The sequence below is a fragment of the Nicotiana sylvestris genome, chromosome 10, assembly GCF_000393655.2.
Source record: "Nicotiana sylvestris chromosome 10, ASM39365v2, whole genome shotgun sequence".
Classification (NCBI taxonomy): domain Eukaryota; kingdom Viridiplantae; phylum Streptophyta; class Magnoliopsida; order Solanales; family Solanaceae; genus Nicotiana; species Nicotiana sylvestris.
Window position 1 is genome coordinate 171842044 of NC_091066.1, and position 24864 is coordinate 171866907.

At 34.5% G+C, this 24864-nt stretch overlaps 2 protein-coding genes across 3 annotated transcripts; both read left to right on the forward strand.

The window, feature by feature from the left end:
* Positions 1–13628: 13628 nt before the first annotated feature.
* On the forward strand, positions 13629–19489 carry LOC104226731 (probable U3 small nucleolar RNA-associated protein 7). The gene is made up of 8 exons (XM_009778784.2): positions 13629–13906; positions 15685–15750; positions 15864–15953; positions 16317–16455; positions 16983–17101; positions 17458–17525; positions 17914–17962; positions 18165–19489. Exons 1-8 carry the CDS (start codon positions 13850–13852, stop codon positions 19182–19184), a joined length of 1608 nt encoding a protein of 535 aa, XP_009777086.1. The 5' UTR covers positions 13629–13849; the 3' UTR covers positions 19185–19489.
* An 884-nt stretch (positions 19490–20373) lies between these two features.
* Positions 20374–23478, forward strand: LOC104226730 (putative late blight resistance protein homolog R1B-12). 2 transcript variants are annotated; one of them, XM_009778781.2, is made up of 2 exons: positions 20374–23125; positions 23264–23478. In XM_009778781.2, exon 1 carries the CDS (start codon positions 20506–20508, stop codon positions 23110–23112), a length of 2607 nt encoding a protein of 868 aa, XP_009777083.1. In that variant the 5' UTR covers positions 20374–20505; the 3' UTR covers positions 23113–23125; positions 23264–23478. The 2 variants fall into 2 exon arrangements, with proteins under 2 accessions (XP_009777083.1, XP_009777085.1); XM_009778783.2 differs by lacking the exon at positions 23264–23478 and having other exon boundaries at positions 20374–22108; positions 22633–22773.
* The last annotated feature ends 1386 nt before the right edge of the window (positions 23479–24864 follow it).

Here is a 24864-nt window from a genome sequence, read left to right on the forward strand (position 1 = left end):
TCGGTTCTCCATTGCACTTGTTCATTTTTCAACTATTATTTCACATTTGTAAGATACTTATATGCATCGTATTTATGAAAACCTCAGCTTCCTCAGATACATTTGTGACAAAAGACAAATGTAATATTAAATATAAATAATAATAAAATAATAATAATAATAATAAATTTAATCAATTATGAATATATACCTGGATAACCTAGTAAAACTTCTTTTTGTATTTTAAGTTCGCTATCACACTTGTTCATTTTGTATTTGTGAAATATTTCTATACATCATATCTGTGGATCTTCAGCTTCTTTAGTTACATCTACAACAAAAAAACAAATGTAATGTTAATTGTAAAGCACAACAAAATAATAATAGTAAAACTAAAAAATTGGGAAAAAAATAAGTTATGACTTTAAATTAAAATTACTATAAGTAAAATAAGATTAAAGGAGCCCTTCTAAATTTTTATTTATTAATGTAACTTATGAGTAAGTAGCATATTCTAGATTAAGGAAACATTATATATATATATATATTAAAAATATATATATGTGTGTGTGTGTGTGTGTGGTGTATACCTTCTTGCTTCACTATCTCAAACCTTAGCATAATATTCATTGCTTGGAGAACACTTTGGTTAGTTATATTGATCACAACTCATGAGGAAAAGGTTTTTTTCCGAAGAATTGAAAAGTGAAATTCAAAAGAAGAAAGATATAAAACTTATTTCTTTTTGGTAGTGAAATTTGTAGGAGACCAACAACTTATTCTAATAGACTGAACAAACGATACACCAAAACAAAATAACGGTTGTCTCAAACCATACATTCGCAGTAGCAGGCCATATAAGCTCATCGCAAACTACATGGCTTGACAAACAAATATTACTTGTGCTATTTGCTAGTACAAAACTATAAAAGCATAGAATGTATTAGTCTAACCAAAAAAGCTTTTCAAATACTAAATTAGTTTGAATAGATCATAATTTTATTAACATAAATCATTCAGAGTAGAAAATAAAATAAAATTGAGAGACTAACCTGAAGGTTCGTATAGTATTGCAGGGTTAGAATCCGAATATATAGTATAATACCTAGGCTTATGTTAAGTGAATCTTAATCACAATATTATTTTACCATATATGTCGTTTGATTGTCAAATAAGTATGATTAGTTTTAAATTAAAAATATAAACTTTATTTTTTAGTTAATAATTTAATATATCAATATGATAAAAGTCACGAATATTGTTTGGCACATAATATTATCCCTTATATGATAATATTTAAATTATAAATATCCTAATTTCTACATAAGGAATAATATTATATGAATATTCTTTGTCATATAATATTAGTCCTTTACGGTAACGTAATTACACACACATTTTTAAAAATTTTGCATGATAATTGTGTTCCCATTCGAATTCAAATTAAATGGGATATTTGGTTAAGAAACGGTCAAAAAGATATTATTGAGTTTGAATTGCCCTATAACTAAGGTATTGTTAAGATTTAAAAGTCTGCTAGGAGCTAAATATGGATAAATACAATTAACTTTTCAATTGCCCTGTAATTATGGTATTGGTAAAGTTCATTTTTTTTGTTAAGAAATCAATATACCAATTAAAGAATCTGATAAAATTATCAATATTATTTATCATAAATATCGATGATTTTTCTTTATTTCTCCAATCAAATCCACCACCAAAATAGTGAGTACGTATTAACTTTAAATAATGTTAATTAATATCTTTTTAAAACTAATACATATTAACTTTACATAATGTTAAGCCAAGTGACTTTTTTAAATATTTTTTGTATTTTATGTAAAAAAAATGTGCTACTTGATTTTTTTTTCCGATTTTCGAAGTCATCAATCCTTAATATCTTAAATAAATTTATTTACTTTATTTATATTTTAACTTGCCTAGAGTACAAATAGTCATAGTTATCCCAATCAACATCTTTCTAATATTTTTATTATTTTATTATTTTATTATTATGAATTTTTAATTATTTTTTCACTTCCATGGTTTAAGCTAATATAGAAGGAAAATTGATGATTGGATCTATATATGATATAGATATAGATATAAATATAGATATATAGATTAGATTTATTTTCTAGATTATGTCTTAAATGTGCTAAGTGACATTTTCTCAATACGCCACTTGGCTTAACCTCATGCTTCACTACTCTTCTTTTAATATAATATAGATAGATTATCCTTGCAGTTATTTATAAGATAATTATAGATAAATTTTTATAATAAGCATTACTTTCTACTTTACAGTTTCATCAAATTTTTCTACTATCTAAGACCAAAGCTAATTGGTAAATTAGTTTTAAAAGTTGACGTAAAATTGGTTGAAAGCAAATCATAAAAGAGCCCATGGGATGCGCTAATAGTTGATTAACTTTGGGATTTTTACACAAATAGTCGGTCAAATTACTATTTATTTTTCTAGCCGGTATACATAAATTCTACACTAATTATACATAATTATGCATATATTATATATGAATTATACGTATATTAGACATTTGCTTGCTATTTTTTATTTAAGCGGTTGAATGAGCGATTTTTTGGGTTAATTCTTCAACATTTAATGGAAACATTAAAATGTAATGGGCTAAATGTGGATCAACTTAACAAGCCTATTCGTCTATGGGCCATGATAATTTGAATTGTGAGTTTAGTTGATGAATTAGAATTTGATACTTTGATGCAAAATAAATGAACTCCATCCAAATTCTGATGCAAACTTTTGGTCTTTCAAGATCAAAAGATATGCATATTGATATTATCCTATATGGTTAAAGAGGTTTGATTCTTTTTTTAAACAAACATATTGATAGTTGTGACAACTTTGTTTAGTGAAGCATGTTTAGCTCATTTTAATCCTAGTTTTTTAATAATCGAGAGATTTTTAAGGGTTAAATAATAATTTTTTATTTACGATAAGATTCGAACTTAAATTGTGCGCCTAACTAACAATCATGTAGTTGCGCTCTTACCACCTGACCATACCCCGGAAATGAACTCTATTAGTCCATTGTTATACCATACATATCTCTTTGGAAATGAAATATTGGAGTATAAACTTTAGATTAGGCATGTTATCTTGAAAGGAGGAGAGAGGAGATCTTGCTTTTAGGCATTACTATATAAGTTCAAGGGAAAAAATCTTCAAAAAGATAATTTTAAGGTGGCAAAGTGCTAGCTGAAGATAGTTAAGGGCTTATTTGGTTAAAACTATTTTACTTGATTAATCAAGTTTGAATTAACATAATTTCTTCAATCACAATTTTACATTGGATGCTACATTGGATGCCCATATTGTGAATAACTTAAAGATTAAATTTCCTATTTTATGTCCATCATCTTTACTTTTTATGCCTATAAAAGACCATGTAATTGCAATGAAAAATGACACCAAAGTGAAAGAAGAAAACACCTCTCCATTCTCTCTATCTCTTCTTGTTTACATTTTACTGCATTGCTTTTATTTTATAACACGTTATCAGCACGAAGCTCTAATTTTATTCTTAACTCCCGCTAAGTTGAGCCATATTTTATTAAGGTATGTATCATTATAATCATTTTATTTATGGCAGTACATATCATATGCTCATTGTTTGCAGATTACTTGTGCGCTTGGGCATCTTAAATAGTTTAAGTACATTGCAGTGATAAAATAACTATTTCCTTCCGTGCTCAACTCTTAGAGGACCTCAAAGTCATCAAACTAGCTATGCACTAATGTCATACTTATAATATTCATGGACTCCCTAGATCAAAACATATCTTTAAGGCATTTTGAAGAACTGTGAGAAATAAATTGACAAGCAATAATTTTATAGTTTAATTACTTTATATTTATTGGAACATATAAATAATGTTAGTCACGTTCAGTTCTATTAACACATATATATCAATAATATAAAGTGAAATGAAACAAGTATGTAATTTCTACTTTATGGCAAGAATAAAATGAAATAGTAGATTGTTAACATGATATAGCTCTATTTTCATTTCTTTTACCTTAATCGTTTTGTTTTCATTAATTGTTTATTATTATAATTATTTCTCTAACTTATTCATCTTTTATGATAGTTTTCACTATGTCAAATTTATCAAAACTTGAATTTGTGGCACTTGACATCACCGGAAGGAACTATTTATCATGGGTTCTTGATGCTGAAATTCACCTTGACGCTAAAGGTCTTGGAAATACTATTATACAAGGAAATGAAGCATCAAATCAGGATAAAGCGAAGGCCATGATTTTCCTTCGTCATCATCTACATGAAGGGTTAAAAACTGAATATTTAACCGTAAAAGATCCACTTGAATTATGGATTAATTTGAAGGATCGATATGACCACCTAAAACTTACGGTATTACCGAAAGCTCGGTATGAGTGGATACATTTAAGGTTGCAAGACTTTAAAACCGTAAGTGAGTATAATTCTGCTATCTTTAAAGTAAGTTCTCTATTAAAATTATGTGGAGACACTATCACAGATGAGGACTTATTGGAAAAAATATTTTCTACTTTTCACGCTTCAAATGTGGTGCTACAACAACAATACCGTGAAAAAGGGTTTTAAGAAATATTCTGAGTTAATCACATGCCTACTTGTGGCTGAGCAGAATAATACTCTATTAATGAAAAATCATGAAGCCCGTCCCACTGGGTCAGCTCCATTTCCGGAAGTGAATGTTGTAGCAACATATGATAAGTTTGAAAGAAAACAAAATAATTACCGTGGTCGTGGACATGGTCGTAAACGTGGACGTGGCAGGGGCGAAACAATTATCGTCATTATGGTGGAAATAAATTGGAGAACAATAAGGGTTCTCAAATTAATCATTCAAAAGGTAAAGCTAGTATGTGTCACCGATGTGGTATGAGAGGTTATTGGGCACGCATTTGTCGTACGCCAGAACATTTTGTCAAACTTTATCAAGCCTCTCTCAAGAAAAAAGAAAATAATGTGGAGGCACACTTGACCTTTCAAAATAATGATGATGAAGCAGGTCCCTCAAATAAATATGATTCTAAGGCACATCTTGCATATAAAGATGATGATTTTGAAGGCCTAACAAATATTACTCATTTAGAAGTTGGGGACTTCTTTGAGGATATTGACTGAAGAACTAATCATCTTACTGGGGAATGAAGCTATAAAAGTTGTTATGTTTATGTTTGCAACTAGTTTATTTTTCTTGAGTGTATTTTCCTAATGCATCATGTGTTGCTAGTTTCTACATTTCTAATGTATTTCTTAATGTTTTTTTCCTGCTTGTCTTTCATATTTCTTATGATGTATTATTTGTTTTTTTATGAAGAATATGAAAATTCCCCAGTCTTCAGTTGGACTCAAGATTAATAAAGATGATATATGTCTTCTGGATAGTGCTACAACACACACTATTTTAAAAGATAAGAGATATTTCTCTTATTTGGTAATGAAAGAAGCGAATGTTAATACAATATCCGGTAGTACAAGATTAATTGAAGGTTCTGGAAGAGCCAATTTATTACTACCAGGAGGAACAAATTTGGCTATTGATGAAGCACTATATTGTAGTAAATCTCAAAGAAACTTATTAAGTTTCAAAGATATTCGCCAAAATGGCTATCATATTGAGACTACAAATGATGAAAAGATTGAATATCTTTATATTATTACAATAATGTCCGGTAAGAAATATGTGCTTGAAATGTTACCTGCTCTTTCCTCCGGCTTATACTACACAAGTATTAGCAGGATTGAAACACATGCCGTAGTAAACGAGAAGTTTACTAATCAAGATAATTTTATTATTTGGCATGACCGGTTGGGCCATCCTGGTTCTAATATGATGCGTAAAATAATTGAGAATTCACATGGACATGCAATGAAGAATCAGAAGATTCTTCAATTTAAGGAATTCTCTTGTGCTGCGTGTTCTCAAGGAAAATTAATTATTAGACCATCAACTATTAAAGTTAGGATGGAATCCCCTGCATTTCTGGAACGTATACAGGGTGATATATGTGGGCCCATTCACCCTCCATGTGGACCATTCAAATATTATATGGTTTTGGTAGATGCATCTACAAGATGGTCACATGTGTGCTTACTATCAACTCGCAATATGGCATTTGCGAGATTGTTGGCTCAAATAATAAAGCTAAGAGCACAATTTCCAGATTATGCAATTAAGACAATTCGTCTTGATAATGCTGGTGAGTTTACATCCCAAGCCTTTAATGATTATTGTATTTCAACTGAGATAACAATTGAGCATCCGGTTGCTCATGTTCATACACAAAATGGTCAAGCAGAATCATTGATCAAACGCCTCTAATTAATTGCTAGACCAATGCTTATGAGAACAAAACTTCCCATTTCAGTATGGGGTCATGCTATTTTGCACGCAACAGCACTTGTGCGGATAAGCCCCACAAGTTATCATAAAGTCTCCCTATTGCAATTGGCTTTTGGTCAGGAGCCAAATATTTCCCATTTTAGGATCTTTGGTTATGCGATATATGTTCCAATTGCTACACCACAACGCACAAAGATGGGTCCTCAAAGAAGGTTGGGGATATATGTTGGATATGAATCTACTTCTATTATAAAATATCTAGAGCCGATGACTGGAGATTTATTTACGGCAAGATTTTCTGATTGCCATTTTAATGAATCAGTATATCCAACATTAGGGGGAGAAAATAAGCAGCTGAAAAAGAAGATAGATTGGAATGCATTATCACTGTCTCATTTAGATCCTCGAACAAATCAATGTGAACAAGAGGTTCAAAAGATTATTCATTTACAAAATATTGCAAATCAATTGCCAGATGCATTCACTAACCTACCAAGGGTGACTAAGTCACATATTCCAGCTGCTAATGCTCCAATTCGAGTTGATATCCCGACAGAACAATTAATTAAAGCAAATGAGTCTAAGCCATGCTTGAAACGTGGTAGACCAATCGGTTCTAAAGATAAAAATCCTCGAAGAAGAAAAGGAGCAAGTGATCAAAGTGAACATAACACAGAGGTAGTGGCTCAAGAAGAGCCCCAAGACGTAACAAATGATAAGACCTTAGGGGAGGTCCAGGTACCTAAAAATAATGAAAATGAAGAGATATCAATAAGTTACGTCTCAACCGGGAAAAGATGGAACCGAAATAATATTGTTATCGATAACATTTTTGCTTATAATGTTGCTGTTGAAATAATGCAACAAGATGAGGATCTTGAACCAAAATCTGTCAATGAATGTAGACAGAGAAATGATTGGCCAAAATGGAAAGACGCTATCCAGGCAGAGTTAACTTCACTTGGAAAACGTGAAGTCTTCGGACCCATAGTTCGAACACCTGAAGGCATAAAGCCAGTAGGGTATAAATGGGTTTTTGTGCGAAAACGAAATGATAAAAATGAAGTCGTTAGATATAAAGCACGACTTGTGGCACAAGGGTTTTCCCAAAGGCCTGGAATTGATTATATGGAGACATATTCTCCTGTAGTGGATGCTATCACCTTCAGGTATCTCATAAATATGGCAGTGCAAGAAAAACTTGATATGCATCTAATGGATGTTGTTACAACCTATTTGTATGGATCATTAGACAACGAAATTTTTATGAAAGTACCTAAGGGATTTAAAGTGCCAGAAGCATATAAAATTTTTCGAGAAACTTGTTCAATAAAGCTTCAGAAATCTTTATACGGATTGAAACAATCAGGGCGCATGTGGTACAATCGCCTAAGTGAATACCTGTTGAAAGAAGGGTACAAGAATGTTCCAATTTGTCCCTGTGTCTTTATAAAAAGGTCTGGATCTGAATTTGTTATAATCGCCGTGTATGTTGATGATTTAAATATCATTGGAACTCCTGGGGAGCTTCCAAAAACAGTAGACTGTTTGAAGAAAGAATTTGAAATGAAAGATCTTGGAAAGACAAAATTTTGTCTTGGTCTACAAATTGAGTATATGAAAGATGGAATATTTGTCCATCAATCGACATACACCGAAAAGATTTTAAAGCGATTCTATATGGATAAAGCACATCCATTGAGTACCCCGATGGTTGTGAGATCACTTGATATAAAGAAAGATCCATTCAGATACCTCCAAGGGACCATTGATATGGGTTTATTTTATTCAAATGAATCCAAGCCATCATTGATTGGTTATGCAGATGCAGGATATTTGTCTGATCCACACAAAGGTCGATCTCAGACAGGCTATTTATTTACAAGTGGAGGTACAACCATATCATGGCGTTCGACAAAACAAACTATGGTTGCTACTTCTTCAAATCATGCAGAGATAATAGTCATTCACGAAGCAAGTCGAGAATGCATTTGGTTAAGATCTATAACTCAACACATTCAGCAAACATGTGGTCTTTCTTCGAAAGAGAATATTCCAACAATATTGTATGAAGACAATGCTGCATGCATAGCTCAATTGAAAGGAGGATATATCAAAGGAGATAGAACAAAACACATTTCACCGAAATTCTTTTTCACTCATGATCTTCAGAAGAATGGTGAAATAGATGTACAACAAGTTCGTTCAAGTGATAATTTGGCTGATCTGTTCACTAAGGTCGCCACTTGGGAGATTTAGGGTGTCCCAAGTCACCAATTTTAATCCCGAATCGAGGAAAAGAATGACTCCATATTACAGTCTGCATACCAGAAATCCGGATAAGGAATTCTGTTAACCCGGGAGAAGGTGTTAGGCATTCCCGAGTTCCGTGGTTCTAGCACGGTCGCTCAACTGTTATATTCGGCTTGATTATCTGATTTTATACAAGTGTGAACTTATGTGCAAAATTTAACTTTTAACCGCTTTTATCATTTACTGTTTTTATCAAGAATTGCAACGTTGTGAAAATGTATCTCGAACCGCGTTACAATCAATGTACCCGTGGTCGTCGACACACTTTGACTCCGTTGAGATTTGGATTTGGGTCACATCAATGTGCACCCGAGTTTAAGGAAATTAAATTATTAAAGGCGCGCCTAAAGCGACTAGCGTATTTATTTTGGGTAGGACCGTGGAATTTTACTAAACGGTCCATCCCGAAGTCTAAACAATTTTTAAAGCAAATATTTACTGAGGGCCCCGCAATTTGTATTTTATTTGGCGAGGCTTATCTCATTCTTATTTTTTTAAAAATGAATTTGCAACGTCATAGACACGCATCTCGAACCACGTCACAATCAATGTACCCGTGATTAGAAACACATTTCGACTCCGTTGAGAATTGGATTTGGGTCACATAAATGTGCACCCGAGTTTAAGAAGGTAAGATTTATTAAGGCGCGTCCTAAAGAGTCTAACGTATTGTTATTTTAGGAAGAGGCCGTGAAGGTTCATTAAACGGCCAAATCCAAAGTCTAGTCAATGGTTATGTATTTTATTGAGGGCCCCGGCGGTTTGTGATTTATTTGGCGAGGCTCGTCTCATTTTTATTTTAAAGGATAAACCTATAGTGACTATATTTTCTATTAAGTTCGTCTCTAAAATAAAAGAAAATCTCTTAATTATTTACATGCTGAAAACGTAACTTATTAGTTATTAGTTTACGGCTAATGCGATTGGAAAATTGCGATCGAGTTTGTACAAAGAAAAACTGCTTTCATTTTTATATTCTATTATTTACTAATGCTAGAACATGAGAGGGATACACAATAATATCAAAGCCGATTAACTATTCTTCAAATAATTTAAACTAGCATTATTAGATGAAGAAATCATACATATGCAGCCTCATTACTCATTAATTAATCGACTACATTTTTATACAAAGAGAGGAAAATTAATATTCAAACACAGATCCAAACAAAAGAATTCAACAGGAACAGGAGCCTGATTAATATTTCATTTTTCGCTTCAAGCCAAGAGTGTACAAATGTGTACCTGGAAACAGCAGTACAAGAACAAAAGAAGTAGGAGTCAGCAACAGTAATAACGCGGCAACAGCAGGTTCAGCAACACCGCAAAACCAGTAACAACCAGTAGAATGACCCAGTAACAGATTGAAAACTCAGCAGTGCAAAAGTACAATCACAATCAAAGCAGAAGAGAGAACAAATGCAAGAGGCAGTAGTTTCGGATTTTGAATAACACTCGAGAAAAGCAAACGGAAATTATTCGAGTGAAAATTCAAATTGCATTTCTCTTTTACTCTCAAAATATTTCAAGTATGTCCGCTCTCAAAATGTAGAAAAATGTTTTATGTTCTACCTCACGTATTAAAACTCTCTCCCCAAAAATCCTCTCAATAATATTCAAGTTCTAAAAACTCTCTCAAAAAATCCTCCATATTTTAAGTCAAGAATGACTCTATATATAGCAAGACAAGTCTTCCATTCCCAACCCCAAAATTATTCCCCCAATGGCATGCTTTGGCCCACTATTAAATATCTTCTTTATTTTAAATTTTGTCCCCCATGCCTACATTAAATAAATACCACATTCTTTATTTTAAAACTTTGTCCCCCATGCCTACATTAAATAAATGCCACATTACCAACCCATTACAATATGTCCCCCATGCCTACATTAAACAAGTACAAGATTCCTCCCCATTATGTTTTGTCTTGTCCCCCATTATATTAAACAAGTACATCAAAAACCCCACCCCATTATATTTGTCCCCCATGCTTAACATAAAGAATCAAAATAATGTTCAATTACCAAACTACCCCTCCGACCTTATTGCAATTACAAATCTACCCCCGAATGCAATGCAATTTACCAAATTACCCCTCTGCTCTAAACAATCAATTAATCATAACTCAACCAAAATATAGTCAAGATGACCAATTTCTCAACAATCTTCAACAACAATTTACATGAACATGATGAACAACACAAACTCCAAATTAATGGAAATAAATCAACCATATCGGGAACCAATCCTGGTTAATTTAGACCATTAATGGATGAACAAAGAGACAATAATACAAACAACAATATGCATGATTCAAATTAAATCAAGCAAATCACAGACAAACATAAACTCACATTAAATCACTGGATTTAAACATGAACTTCAAACCAAGACGAACATGAATTAAATCTATTTTTAAGCAACAAACATGACAGATTCTAACGATTCAAACAACATTAATATTTTCTGAAAAATACAAAACAACATGAAACAAATTGAAGAAATAATTAATCAAATTTCAATTTGAATCTAACAAACATTAAACTAACAAATATTCACTTAAACAACAATACAAACATGAAATAAACATGAAAAATAATTAATTAACTTCCATTTGAAATCTGAAAATTTAATTTAACAAACAACACATGAACATGAACTAAAAATTAATTTAAACGATAAACAAAACAAACATTTGCCGATTTTAGATTCGAAAATATCAAAATAAAATACGGACAAAATAAAACTCAAAATCTACTAACCGGATTGAAACAACGAACAACGACCAAACAAACAACGAACTTGACGAGCCTCGACCAAAGCTCGAACCAACGATGACGAGCACGAGCAGACGACCAAAGAAGATGGTCGTTTGGCATCGTTTAAAAACGAAACCAGTGGCAGCAGCAGCTCGGAGGAACTGGGAGATGAAGCAGTGGCAACCTAGGTTCTTGGGGTCGTGAGGCGGAGAAGATGAAACAGTAGAAGCAGCTCGATGGGTCTACTTGGTTTAAGGACGTTGAGCAGCTGCTCGTCGAGGAGGAAGGCTATGGCGGACAGCAGTAACTCGGGGGGTGACACAGAAACTGTGCACGCGTGGGGGACTGGAGGTCGACGGACAGTAGCAGCTGGAGGTCGACGACGATGAGAAGGCAGCTGTGGCTGGTTGGAGATGATGAAACAGTGGCAGCAGCGATGGACGTTGGGTTTGTTTGAGGACGGAGCAACTGTGGAGGGACGTTTGAGCAGCGATCGACGACGGGGATGCAATCGACGCAGCAACAATGGTTGACGAGGTCTGTTTGGAGGTGAAGAAGCAGCAGCTGGGGGGGACTGGACGTCGGGCAGTGACGGGTTCGTGGGGGACGATGGGTTTTTGATGGTGATTTCACGATGGGAGAGTGATGGGGAAGATATGCTCGTGTGAATGTGTTGACGCAGCTGTGTGTGTGCGTCGATGAGGAGCTTGGAGGTGGAGGTAGCCATGGATAGCAGCCATGGATGGCTTGGGATGAAGGTTTTGGGAGAGAAAGAAGATGGAGGGGGCGGGTAGTTAGTTTTAGGTTTTTAGGGTTTTTTGTTCTTTTTGTTTTTTTCTTTTGTTTTGTTTTTTGAATGAAGAGGGGTGTTGGGTTAATGGGTTAATGGGGCGGACCGGGTCGACCCGTGTGAAGTGGACTGGGTCGTGGACAATTGTTTGGGCCTGGGGTTGAAAATTGAAGAAGTGGCCCAATCCGATTTTTATTTGTATTTTTGTTATCTTTTCTTCTTTTATTTTCTAAAACTAAATTATAAAAATACTTAAATTATTATTAAGAACTAAATTAAGTTATAAAAGCGCAAATTAACTACCAATAATAATTAACGCACAATTAAGTAATAATTAAGCATAAAATTGTTCATTTGGACATTAAATGCTAAAAATGCAAAAGATGCATATTTTTTGTAACTTTTTAATTTTTGTAAAACTAATTTAATTACTAACAATTATAGAATTAAATCCTACATGCAAATGCGACATATTTTTGTATTTTTTATTAATTTAGCAAATAAACAAACACAGACAAATACAAATAATAATCCAAAAATGTCACAAAAATACTCAAAATTGCACACCAAGGAAAATCATTTTATTTTGCATTTTTTGGGAGTATTTCTCATATAGGGCAAAAATCACGTGCTTACAGCTGCCCCTCTTTGCCCGGAGACACGAAGGGTTTTCGTGCGTTCAAGTGATAATTTGGCTGATCTGTTCACTAAGACATTACCAACCTCAATATTTGAAAAGCTGATATATAAGATTGGAATGCGTCGTCTTCGAGACATTAAGTGATTTTTCATCAGGGGGAGTAACTACACACTGCACTCTTTTCCTTAACCAAGGTTTTGTCCCACTGGGTTTTCCTGGTAAGGTTTTCAATGAGGTAGCAAGCAATGCATATTATAAATAACTATGTACATCCCAATATTTGTTTTTTGTAAGTTTTTAATGAGGCACATTATCTTACATGAACATCCAAGGGGGAGTGTTATGAATAATTTGTACATTGGATACTACATTGGATGCGACATTGGATGCTACATTGGATGCCCATGTTGTGAATAACTTAAAGATTAAATTTCCTATTTTATGTCCATCATCTTTACTTTTTATGCCTATAAAAGGCCATGTAATTGCAATGAAAAATGACACAAAAGTGAAAGAAGAAAACACCTCTCCATTCTCTCTATCTCTTCTTGTTTACATTTTACTGCATTGCTTTTATTTTATAACAAGTTTTATTATTTTAAAGAATTAGCTTTTGTTTCCTGTTTTGCTCTGTAATATTACCTATTTTTTAATTGATTGCTCGTTTAACAATAAATTTTTTTATTCAAGCATATGACAATAATATAAACAATAGTAACATTTTAGCCCCTTCGGTTTTGTAAAAGTGATACTTTTAATCAAACCTTTAAAATATTTCCGTCGCCGAAAGGCACCTCTTTGCTCCAAAACCTAAAACCCTAAACCCTTTGCCATCCCCAATTTCCGGCCAACCTTCGACGGCGGAGCACCACCATAAACTTCCAGTTTCTCCATCTTATTTATTTTCCCTCTATACGTCTTTAAATTTTTGTTGGTATTTACAAAACTTTAGAGAATTTTCAAGTGAGAAAATGGTGGTGAAAGTGGAGAAAATAACTCCAAGGAAAAGTAAGACTGCTACTGATGAGGTGAGTTCTTAAATTACTTTTTCAAATTTACATACAAAATGGTGTAAAGGGTTGCTAAAAAAGTTGCTATTTTGAATCATGAATTGAGAAAAATTTGTTCTTGGTCACTCACTATTAGAAATCTTGCATACTATGCATCAATTAGATGTATTGAATAAGAAGAAAGTTAATTTATTAGCTGCACAAGTTGAGCTTAAATGGAGAAGCGAGGATTCATATAGCCGAGCTCAACTTGTTTGGGACTGAGTGCAGGGGCGGAGCTAGAAGCTTGGGTAAGGGTTTGGCCGAATCCAATAGCTTTTGCTCGAATGGTGTATTTGTCTTAAGAAATTCGTTGATTATGTACAAATATTAAAAATTAGAACTCAATTATTAGCATTTGAAGTTGTCGTTCTAAAATTTAGAACCCAAAAAGTTGAAATCTTGGCTCCGTCTCTGGGCTGAGTCATAGTTGTTGTGACTGATTATAAACTGGTAAATATTTTATTTTAGTGATCCTGTTGAGGCGGGTTTTTATATTATTTTCCAAATTTACATACAAAATGGCATAAAGGGTAGCTGGAAAAGCTGCATTTTGAAATCAAGAATTGAGAAAGTTTGTTCTTGGCCACTTACTATTAGAAATCTGCATCTTTATGTATAGTATTTCCAACAAAAAAAAGTTGTTACTTTTTGAATTTGCAGGCAAAATGGGGTAACGGGTAGCTGAAAATAGTTGTTTTGAATTAAGAAGTGATAAAAGTATGTTCTTGGACACTCACAGTTAGAAATTTTGCATCTTTACGTATCAATTAGATGTATTGAATGAATATGAAGAAAGTTATTTTTGTGTGAATGTGACTGATTATTAGCTGGTGCATTTCTTATTTAAGCGGGTTGATGTGTAATTTTGTATTTTTGCTTGCATTCCACCACACACTCGAGATATTTCATTCCCTGTATTTTATTTTTGGATTTTCTTTATTTGATTTGAATGTTATTAGTGATGGACTGAGTTTCCTCATTAGAATCAGTGTGTGATTTTGTGTGAAAATAATCAGCTTTTAGCAAATAATGAACTTTTGTTTGAACTGATTAATTTTCCAAATTATCTAAAAATTGTAATCAGAATCAATTTCAGAATCTAAAAGAAACAGGCCAATTTTGAAGTTTCTATTACTTGGTGGCATTCATGCTTGGCCACTATCATTTACTCTTTATATTTTGGTTGAGTTGGGTTAAACTACAGGATCTGTATGGCGATCATGATTATTATCAACACCTAGTAGAATTGATCTGATTGTTTGCTTTATCCCTATATGAGAAGATGAATCTTGTTGTGTGTTTACTCTTTAAGCTATGAAATGTTGAAACCTTTGAATATCTAGACATGTTTAACTTAGTGATCTGTCCCTACAAGTTTGATATGTTCACCACACTAACACATGGATAGAATGTGGGGATTTTACCTTTGCTCTGTCATTCAAGGTGGGGAATTTTATTCATATGGTTTTCTTCAGCTTCATATTTTATTTTCCTAGTGAAAATAGAAGGTGGGGCGGGGTGGGGTGGGGTGGTATTCTGTCCCGAAAAAAGGGTAATGCATGTTTTCTTAACAAGGCGTGTTTTGAACCAAATAGTCATAAGATCAAAAGGATTACAATTAATTATTAGATCCAATATTTCTTGATTAGAAGGTACCAAACATCAATATGAATAAAAAGATTTAGAACTTGATCAATTGCTCTCTTATTCTTACTCTACTACCTTATGATTCTTTTCATTATCTTGATTGGCAGGTCATTTCTGAAGAGATGGATATAAAAGTAAAGAAATACCTTAGAGGTGAAGGAGCAAATTTGGAGGTACTGAAGTTTGTTAAGACTTCTAAACTTGCTTTTCTCTTACCTTTGATTCCGGTTGGTTTTTCTGTTCCTTGATAATCATATGTTAAAGAGCTGTTTTTAATAATTTGCAGGCATTGAAGGATAAAAAATTAAAGGGTCAGCTTGCTGTGAAAGAAGAGTTGTATGGAAAATCTGCAACAGCTGCTGCGAAGGCTGAGAAGGTATCTAGCCTGTGTTTAGATAGTTTAGCTTAATTTTCTAGGCATCTACATTATATTGTTTTTTTTATTTATTAAACTCAGTTGCAGAAAACTTTTGAGCTGAGGGTCTCTCGAAAACAGCCTCTCTACCCCTTGGGGGTAGGGGTAAAGTCTGCGTACACTCTACCCTCCCCAGACCCCACTTGTGGGATTTTACTGGGTTGTTGTTGTTGTTGTTGTAAACTCAGTTGCAGAAAACCTAGGTCATATTGCATGTATCAAGTTGTCTCTGTTAACCTTGTGAAGTTGATTTTGTTGATTGTGTACCCTTTTATGCCGGTGATAAAGATTTGCTTAAATCTCTGACTGTTCTGCTTTTGTCAGTGGCTTATGCCAAGTGAGGGTGGCTATCTAGAGGTTGATGAAGAAGGTATTGAGAAGACATGGAGAATCAAGCAAGAGGCAATTGCCCGTGAAGTTGACATTTTGAGCTCCAGGAAACAATATGATATCGTCTTACCAGGTTAAGCTTTTGGAAGATTTTGCTTATATAAATACTGAAAAAGCTGCAGAGTTGTTGGTCTTTGTTTCCTTTTCATTTTGATTTTGGGCATGTCCGACATGTTTATCCATTTAACCTGCAAGCAAGATAGTGGAACGCAGTGTGATTCTTCCCTAGCAATTGTAACTGGATTTAGTCATTACTCATCTGTTCAATTTGATTTTGCTCAGATAATTTTTTGAATTTTAGTAAAAGCCTCACTAATTTGAGCCGGGTGTCTATCAGAAACAGCCTCTCTACCTTCACAAGGTAGGGGTAAGGTCTGCGTACACTCTACCCCAGACCCTACTTTGTGGGATTACACTGGGTTTTTTGTTGTTGTTGTGTAAAAGCCTCACTAATGGAAGCCGTGAAGAGAGAACCTTTGTTATTTTGCTTTATCAGATAATTTCAAAAATAATTATGAAATGTTTGGTCTGAAGCATTTATGCTTCCGCAGATTATGGTTAAAGTTAGTATCACTTAAGTTGTTGACTCGTATTTTGCAGATTTTGGTCCTTACACTCTTGAATTCACCCCTAGTGGTCGCTACATGGCTGCAGCTGGACGCAAAGGTCACCTTGCTATTGTAGATATGAAAAACATGAAACTCGTTAAAGAACTGCAGGTACTTATTGGTGTTTGATTTGTTCTCATAAAAAATTATATAAACCAAGCATATAGATGTGTTGTTATAGTTCATAAGGTGTCAAATTACTTCGGGGGTTTTCAAGGCTGCCGTTGGCTGTCACACATAATAATCCGTTTAGTATGGAGTAATCTTAGCTTGAAGAATTAGACAACTTGGTATCATTAATTGTATTATCACATACATCACTTAGCTTATCAAATGAATAAGTGTCAGCATCATTTATCTTATTACACGTCGTCGTTGAAATAAAGTCTTGTACTACATTTGCATTAAGGAGTTCCTCACCACTTTTTGAGGCTCAGGTGTACTTATAGCTTCTCCTTCTATTCCAGGTCAGGGAAACGGTGCGTGATGTAGTATTCTTGCATAATGAACAATTTTTTGCTGCTGCTCAAAAGAAGTAAGACTCATTTTATGTCCAAATTTCTTGATTGTAATGTGTTATAAGATGGGTTGCAAAGGAACTCTCATCCTTTGGTTATGTTTCACAGGGTATAAAGATTATATAAGTTCCTACGCTCTTCTTAAAAGTTCACATAGATCTCAGAATTGGTTTGGACTGTATGTGAAAAGGATGACTTTCGGATGAACTTGTTCTAGCATTTTCTTTTCATTCTGTCAACTTGAATTTTACTGCTGGATCCTATGTGAAGCTCAATAATTTCATCAACAATTGCAAGTTCTTTTTATTATATTCCACATCCCACCAATCACTATTCTTTCATTCCCATGTCCATCACAAATTTGACAGATTTCGTTTCTAAATTTAAGTATCTGGCATGTCACAGGTACCCGTATATATACAATAGAGATGGCACGGAGCTCCATTGCCTGAAGGTTAGTTTGACCTGTTTAATCTCTTCTAATCGACTGCCCCATAAAATAAATATTTATGGATTCCATGTGGTTGATTGCTATTTTAGTAATGTTATTGTGAAACAACTGCATGCTCATCTTTTGCATTTCCTGATTGCTTAGGTTTTTAGCCAAAATTAATAAGTAAGATGGTGCTCACTTATGCTCTTCCTTAAAACTCCAGGAACATGGTGCTGTGCTAAAGCTTCAGTTCTTAAGGAATCACTTCCTTTTGGCTTCTATAAACAAATTTGGTCAGCTCCATTATCAGGATGTTACTACTGGACAGATGGTAGGTAATCTTCGAACTGGCCTGGGTCGTACTGATGTGATGCAGGTGAATCCTTTCAACGGTGTGGTTGCTGTCGGCCATTCTGGTGGAACGGTTAGCATGTGGAAGCCTACAAGCGCTGCTCCCCTAGTGAAAATGCTCTGTCATCCTGGACCAGTCACCGCTCTTGCATTCCATTCTAGCGGCCATCTTATGGCAACTGCTGGTATGGAGAGGAAAATAAAGATTTGGGATTTGAGGAAGTTTGAGGTTCTCCAAACGTTACCCGGACATTGCAAGGCCTTGGATTTTAGTCAAAAAGGTTTACTTGCTGCTGCAACCGGATCTTTCGTACAAGTTTTTGGAGATCTTTCTGGATCTCAGAATTATAGCCGATATATGAATCATTCTATTGCGAAAGGATACCAAGTAAAGAAGGTGGCGTTCAGACCATATGAAGATGTTCTAGGCATAGGGCATTCTATGGGTTGGTCTTCTATCTTAATTCCAGGATCCGGAGAACCCAACTTCGATTCTTGGGTGGCAAATCCATTCGAAACATCTAAACAAAGGAGAGAGAAGGAAGTCCGCTCTCTTCTTGACAAGCTTCCTCCAGAGACTATCATGTTAGATCCTACAAAGATTGGTACAGTGAGGTCAACAAGAAAGAAGGAACAGCCAACAAAGGAGGATAAAGAAGCTGAAATGGAAGCTGCTATTGAGGAAGCTAAAAGTATGCCTATGAAGAAGAAAACAAAAGGTAGAAGCAAGCCGAGTAAGATTGCAAAGAAGAAGCAAGAAGCTGTCGAGAAAGCTAAGAAGCCGTTCCTGGAGCAACAGATGAATGAATTCTCCAAGAAGAGGAAACTCACTGAGGAAACTCAGCTTCCAAAATCTTTAGAGCGTTTCGTTAGGAAGAAGGCAGTAGCATGATCAGACTTGCATTTGCATTTCATTCTTTTTGTTTTCTCTCCCTATTCACTTCCCTTGAGGGAATTGGTTATAGAAATTGAAGAGGCAAGTGTTGTAATTCTTCAGATCAAGTTTATCCCTTTTTCTCGCTGTTTACATTGTTTTATTGTTAGATTAAAAATGTAGGCATTCTTGTTTTAACATGGGGTTTCCAGCTTGAAATTACAGGCCAATGTAAAAGTTGCATACTAGGCCATGTATGAATTAATTTATCATAGCCTTGACTACTTTCCTGCTATGTATAGGCATTCATAATCTTTGTTCTACTTTTTCCTTCTGTTTCTCATTCATTTTGAACTTGCACTGATATGTATCTGGTACCCAAGTTGTATTCAGTAAATATTCTTCAGTCGAAGACGTCTGCAATTTCTGTCATTTTACTACTGCCTGGTGGTGGCAAAATGGTTAAAAAAAATAAATAGTTGTCCACCCATATTATCCATTAAAAAATGGGTTGGATAATAAACTTTTAAAAAACGGGTCAAATATGGATAAAAATATTATTATCCAATATCCACTTAGAAAATGAATAATCAATGAATAACTAATGAGTTTAACTTTTATATTTGTAAAGTCTTAAATTGGGAGTTCCTTAAATTTGGGAGACTAAGAATTTTTTCAAAAGTAATCATATTCAAGAAGCCGTGGATAATATGGATATCCATATTGTCCGCTGGTTAACTCGTTTTTTTATTCGTACTAAATATGGGTCGGGTCGAATAATTTATCTGTTTTTTGCATTACCCGTTTTCGACTCGCCCATATCTGACCCGATACGCTCGTTTGCTTCCTGGCTCGTTTTCGAATAATTATTCCGGGATTAGTTATTCCACCTTTCCATGGGATAAAAAGAATACTACAATTCCGGGATAACTAATTCTGGATTAATTATATCGCAATTTTCTACCAACCAAACAAATTTGGGATAAACTCTTCTTAAATTTAATCCCGAGATTAATTATTCGTTATCCCTCGTATCAAACGAGCCCTAAGTGAAATAATTTGATTTTCTTGTTTCTGATCTAGTCCAACGTGGATTGGACTGTATTTGTGTGGTCATTTGCCCACAGACCAAATCCCAATCCATCAACTTTATTAAAGAAAATGACAAAAGGGAGTGTCTACACCTTGTCCCCCAATTTAGAAAATTTGGACAGAACTTCTGGCCTAATAACTAAGCTACTGATAGCAGGAAGATTAAATCTGCACAACTCTGTCTACAGGCATTCCAGCAAACTGCAACAACCAACCAATTTTAGGCTCTCAAACTCAGAGAAGAAGAATGGCTTATTCTGCTCTTTCTTCACTTATGCATACACTGCAGCAACTCCTGCAGCCTAACCAACGTTTAGTTTGTGGAAGCTGTATACCACAACAACATGTTGAATCCACTTATCAAAGTCTTTGTGCTCTTCAAGTTTTCCTTGATGAGGCTACAGAGGAAGCCAAAGATATTGAAACTCTAAAGCGTTTGGAAAAGAGGTTGAGAGATGTAGTCTACAAAGTAGAATATAGAGTTGATTCAAGACTAAGAAATGTCATTGTAGCAGATTGCGGAGATGACCGAGAAAGAGCTTGTAAAGCCTTCAATGAAGAATTGCAAGAAGTCGAAAAAGAAGTTGATTCTCTCAAGAAAGAGGTAATGCAGATCGAGTTTAACAAGCGCGGAAGCAAATCTGCAGAATTAGCAACAACTTCTTCCTCATCAAGAAGGTATGCAAGTGAGCAAAATACTGTTGTTGGAATGGAGGATGACTTCAACGCCATACTAGATCGTCTCACTGCACAAACACATGAGCTAACTGTCATACCAGTTGTTGGTATGGGCGGTATAGGTAAGACAACTCTTGCTAGAAAAGCTTATGATGATTCATCTATTCGATATCGATTTGATATACATTCATGGGTGACAGTCTCAGAGAACTACAATGAGAGACAAGTGCTACTAGATGTTATTATTTCAATAAGTCGGGATAGAACTGACGAAAGCTATGAAACAATGAGTATAAATCAACTAGCAGAGATTGTGTATAAAGGTCTAAAGGGTAGGAGATTTCTAATTATCATAGATGATCTTTGGAGTACTGAGGTATGGGACCAAATGCAAAGACTATTTCCAAATGATAACAACAAAAGCAGAATCCTATTAACAACTCGCCTTAACTATGTTGCTGATTATGCAAGCCCTGATTTCCCCCCTCATAGTATGTCTTTTCTAAGTTTAGACAATAGCTGGAATCTGTTTACTGAAATGCTATTCAAGAAAGATCTTTGTCCTCCACAACTACAAAAAATAGGGAAGCATATCATACAACAATGTCGAGGATTACCTCTATCGATCGTTGTCATTGCTGGACTTCTTGGCAAGATGGACCTGACACATGATAATTGGAAGAAAATTGAGGAAAATTTGAACTCATTCTTTGGTACGGTTTCTGAACAGTGTCAAGCAATTCTTTCATTGAGCTACAGTTACCTGCCCCAATATTTGAAGGCTTGTTTTCTCTATGTTGGAGGTTTTCCTGAAGATATGGAGATTAATGTTTCCAAGTTGATTAGGCTATGGATTTCTGAGCAGTTTATAAAAGCAAGAAGCTATAAGAGGTTAGAGGTGGTGGCAGAGGAGTATTTACAAGACTTGATTGACAGAAGTCTCATTTTGGCCGGTAAACGAAGGGCTAATGGTAGGATGAGAACTTGCAAAATACACGATCTTCTTCGTCAGCTGTGCATAATAGAAGCTCACAATGAAAATGTTGTGCACGCCATGAATGCAAATGTCCCCATGTTCTCAGAAGCCATAAATGATCAACGACGAGTAATTGTTCCATTTGATATTAAAGAGAAGCATGTTTACCCTACAAGGCATAGCAGTGTCATTACAAGTATGACCCGGACCTTTATTTTTACGAAATATTCTGATTTAGATTTTGCAGAACTTTTTTGTTCCATTGTTTCACAGTTCAAGCTACTTAAGGTGTTGGACGTATATAATGTCCGTTGCGATTTCTCAAGTGTAATACCTAAACTTATACATTTGAGATATGTTGCTGCAAATATTGACGAAGCTCCTTCACTTGCCAAATTATGGAATCTACAAACCATAATTCTTCGTAATTTTGCAAGCAAAGACTTGCATCTCCCACAAGAGATTTGGACAATGTCAGAGATAAGACATCTAGATATTAGATGGTCAATACATATGCCTAATCCTCTTGCGGCAGAAAGTCATAACAGTATTGAAGAACAACCTTTGTTTCTCAATAACTTGCAAACACTTGTTCTCCCTTCCTCTCCTTATTTGGCGGAAATCCTAAGAAGAACTCCCTATCTAAATAAGCTAACGATTTTAGATGAATCTAGACATCCTGAGTATCCTGCTATTCTTGATCCTATCAGTCTTCTACAGGAGCTGGAGACATTAACTATAGAAGCAGATTTAGGCAGTGACCTGATGATTCTCTCTCGGGATATTTTCCCTCCTAATCTCAAGCAGTTGAAATTATCATATACTACTTTACAATGGGAAGATATGGTTGTGCTGGCTAATTTACCCAATCTTGAGGTGCTCAAAGCATATTCTGCATTCGAGGGAACAAATTGGAAACTAAATGAAGATGTTGTGTTTCAAAAACTAAAATATCTACGACTTCAGTATGGAGGTCTGGAAAGGTGGGAAGCAACTAATGATAGTTTTCCGATGCTCGAGCAACTACTCCTGTATGGATTCCGGAAGTTGGAGGAGATTCCTCAGAGTATTGGAGATATAATGATACTAAAATTGATCCAAATAGAACGTTGCAGCGCTGCAGCAGTCACTAGTGCAAAGAAAATTCAAGAAGAGCAACAAAGCTTGGGAAATTATGAGCTTCAAGTTCGAATTATCTAGCTTTGATTATTAAGTATGTTAAAATTTCATCTTTGATTATTAGTAAATTTTTTTAATATGCTCATCTGGTTTTTCTGTGTTCTTTCATTTTCTCTCTTTACCTTCTTTTCTTATAAAAAGGCTTGTAAACTTTGAGAACTTTTATCTACAGTTAGAATCTTATGACTGTGGCGAGGGTCTATCGGAAACAGCCTCTCTACTCCTCCGGAGTAAGGGTAAGTCTCCGTACACACCACACTCCCAAGACGCCGCTGCTGTTGTTGTTAGAATCTTATGATACATTGTACTTTTAATCACTTTTGGATGCTATTTTCCCTTTTTCCCCACCACTTCTAAGATTTGCTACAAATAAGCTTTTAACTGGCATGTGAGGAAATTCTGAGTATGATTTACTGCAGTCTCAGAGCTTCTACAGCTTCTAGCATTGTGAAACTTGGAAAATATTTTGGTGTTAACACTGAGTAAAGTTGATGTAGTAGCATTTTAAATCTTTGATCCCAACAGCTATTTTCATTCTTTGATAGTGAGATGACTTCAAGCTTATAGTAGCTAGATCTTTAAAAATTGAATGAAGTTAGACGATACAGCTCTTGTTAGTTTACCACTACTTCCTCTGTTTACTTTTCCTTGTCCAGTATGTACCTTCTTACAATTCCCTTAAGAAATAATAAATGAAGTGCATAATTTATCATGATACCTATATTGATTGATGCATATGTTTAATGGATTTGAGAAAATAATTTGAAATAAGTAATTAATACTATGAGTATAACAAGAAAAAAGAAATTGTGTTCTTTTGATATGCCAAAAATGACACGTACAAGTAAAAATTTATTTTTAGAATACTGGAAAAGAAAAAATGAACGGAGGGAGTACTATGTTTGAATATTTGATCACTGAGTGAGTGGAACTATTTTATTTGGTTGTTTGTAATTGCCAATAAGGAATCTTGTCTTTATGGGTAGGCTACACCTTATCCTCTCCACAAATTAAATAAAGAAAAGGTCATAGATAGAGCCTAATAAGACTTTTATAGTTGCAATAGGCTCTTGTCCCCTTGCTAATTATGAAATGGGGCGGCAAATTAGAATCAGTTCACGTGGATTATCTAGAGGAAACAAAATGAGATTATTACCTTCATATTTATATATGAAACCTTATTATCAAAAATATTCATAATTTGTTAATTACCCGCCCAGTTCACACTTTTACTACAATTTATATACCAATCCATAATTAGGCAGATTCTGCCATTTAAAACGCGCTAAAAAGAAGGCACGAAATCTGCGTTTGATTCTTTTCACATTAAATTCGAATTTTGAAACGGAAAGAGATCTCATTGCTGCGTAATTCTCTCATTCACTACAATTCTAAAACAACGCAAGCTTCAGAAGCTCCAGTACTCAAATTGCTTTTACAAATTCTACAACGCAATACAAATTGTAGAATTCAAAATTGTTCTTCATCGACCTCAGTACTCAATAAGTAACCAAAACAAGTTTTTTGGAAAAGCTTTAAAGCATTTGGAGAGAGTAAAGTTTTTATCTGGCTAGGTATACTCGGATCACACAAACTGTGGAATCTAAGCACACCATAATCAACATTTTGTGGTGCAAAGTAATGGCCATTCTGCAGAAAATAAAAAATTATTGAACATTAGTAGTTAGCATAAAAAAGAAGCAGTAATCTACATATAACTACATGATAACTACAAAATATAACTAAAAGAAGAACACCCTACCCACACATATA

What these genes read in the sequence shown, in the direction of transcription:
- LOC104226730 (XM_009778781.2), top strand. Translation starts at nt 20,506, where the DNA reads ATGGCTTATTCTGCTCTTTCTTCACTTATGCATACACTGCAGCAACTC.
- LOC104226731 (XM_009778784.2), top strand. Translation starts at nt 13,850, where the DNA reads ATGGTGGTGAAAGTGGAGAAAATAACTCCAAGGAAAAGTAAGACTGCT. An exon ending in ATATGATATCGTCTTACCAG is followed by an intron (nt 16,456 to 16,982) that starts GTTAAGCTTTTG and finishes CGTATTTTGCAG; the next exon opens with ATTTTGGTCCTTACACTCTT. An exon ending in TTTGCTGCTGCTCAAAAGAA is followed by an intron (nt 17,526 to 17,913) that starts GTAAGACTCATT and finishes GGCATGTCACAG; the next exon opens with GTACCCGTATATATACAATA.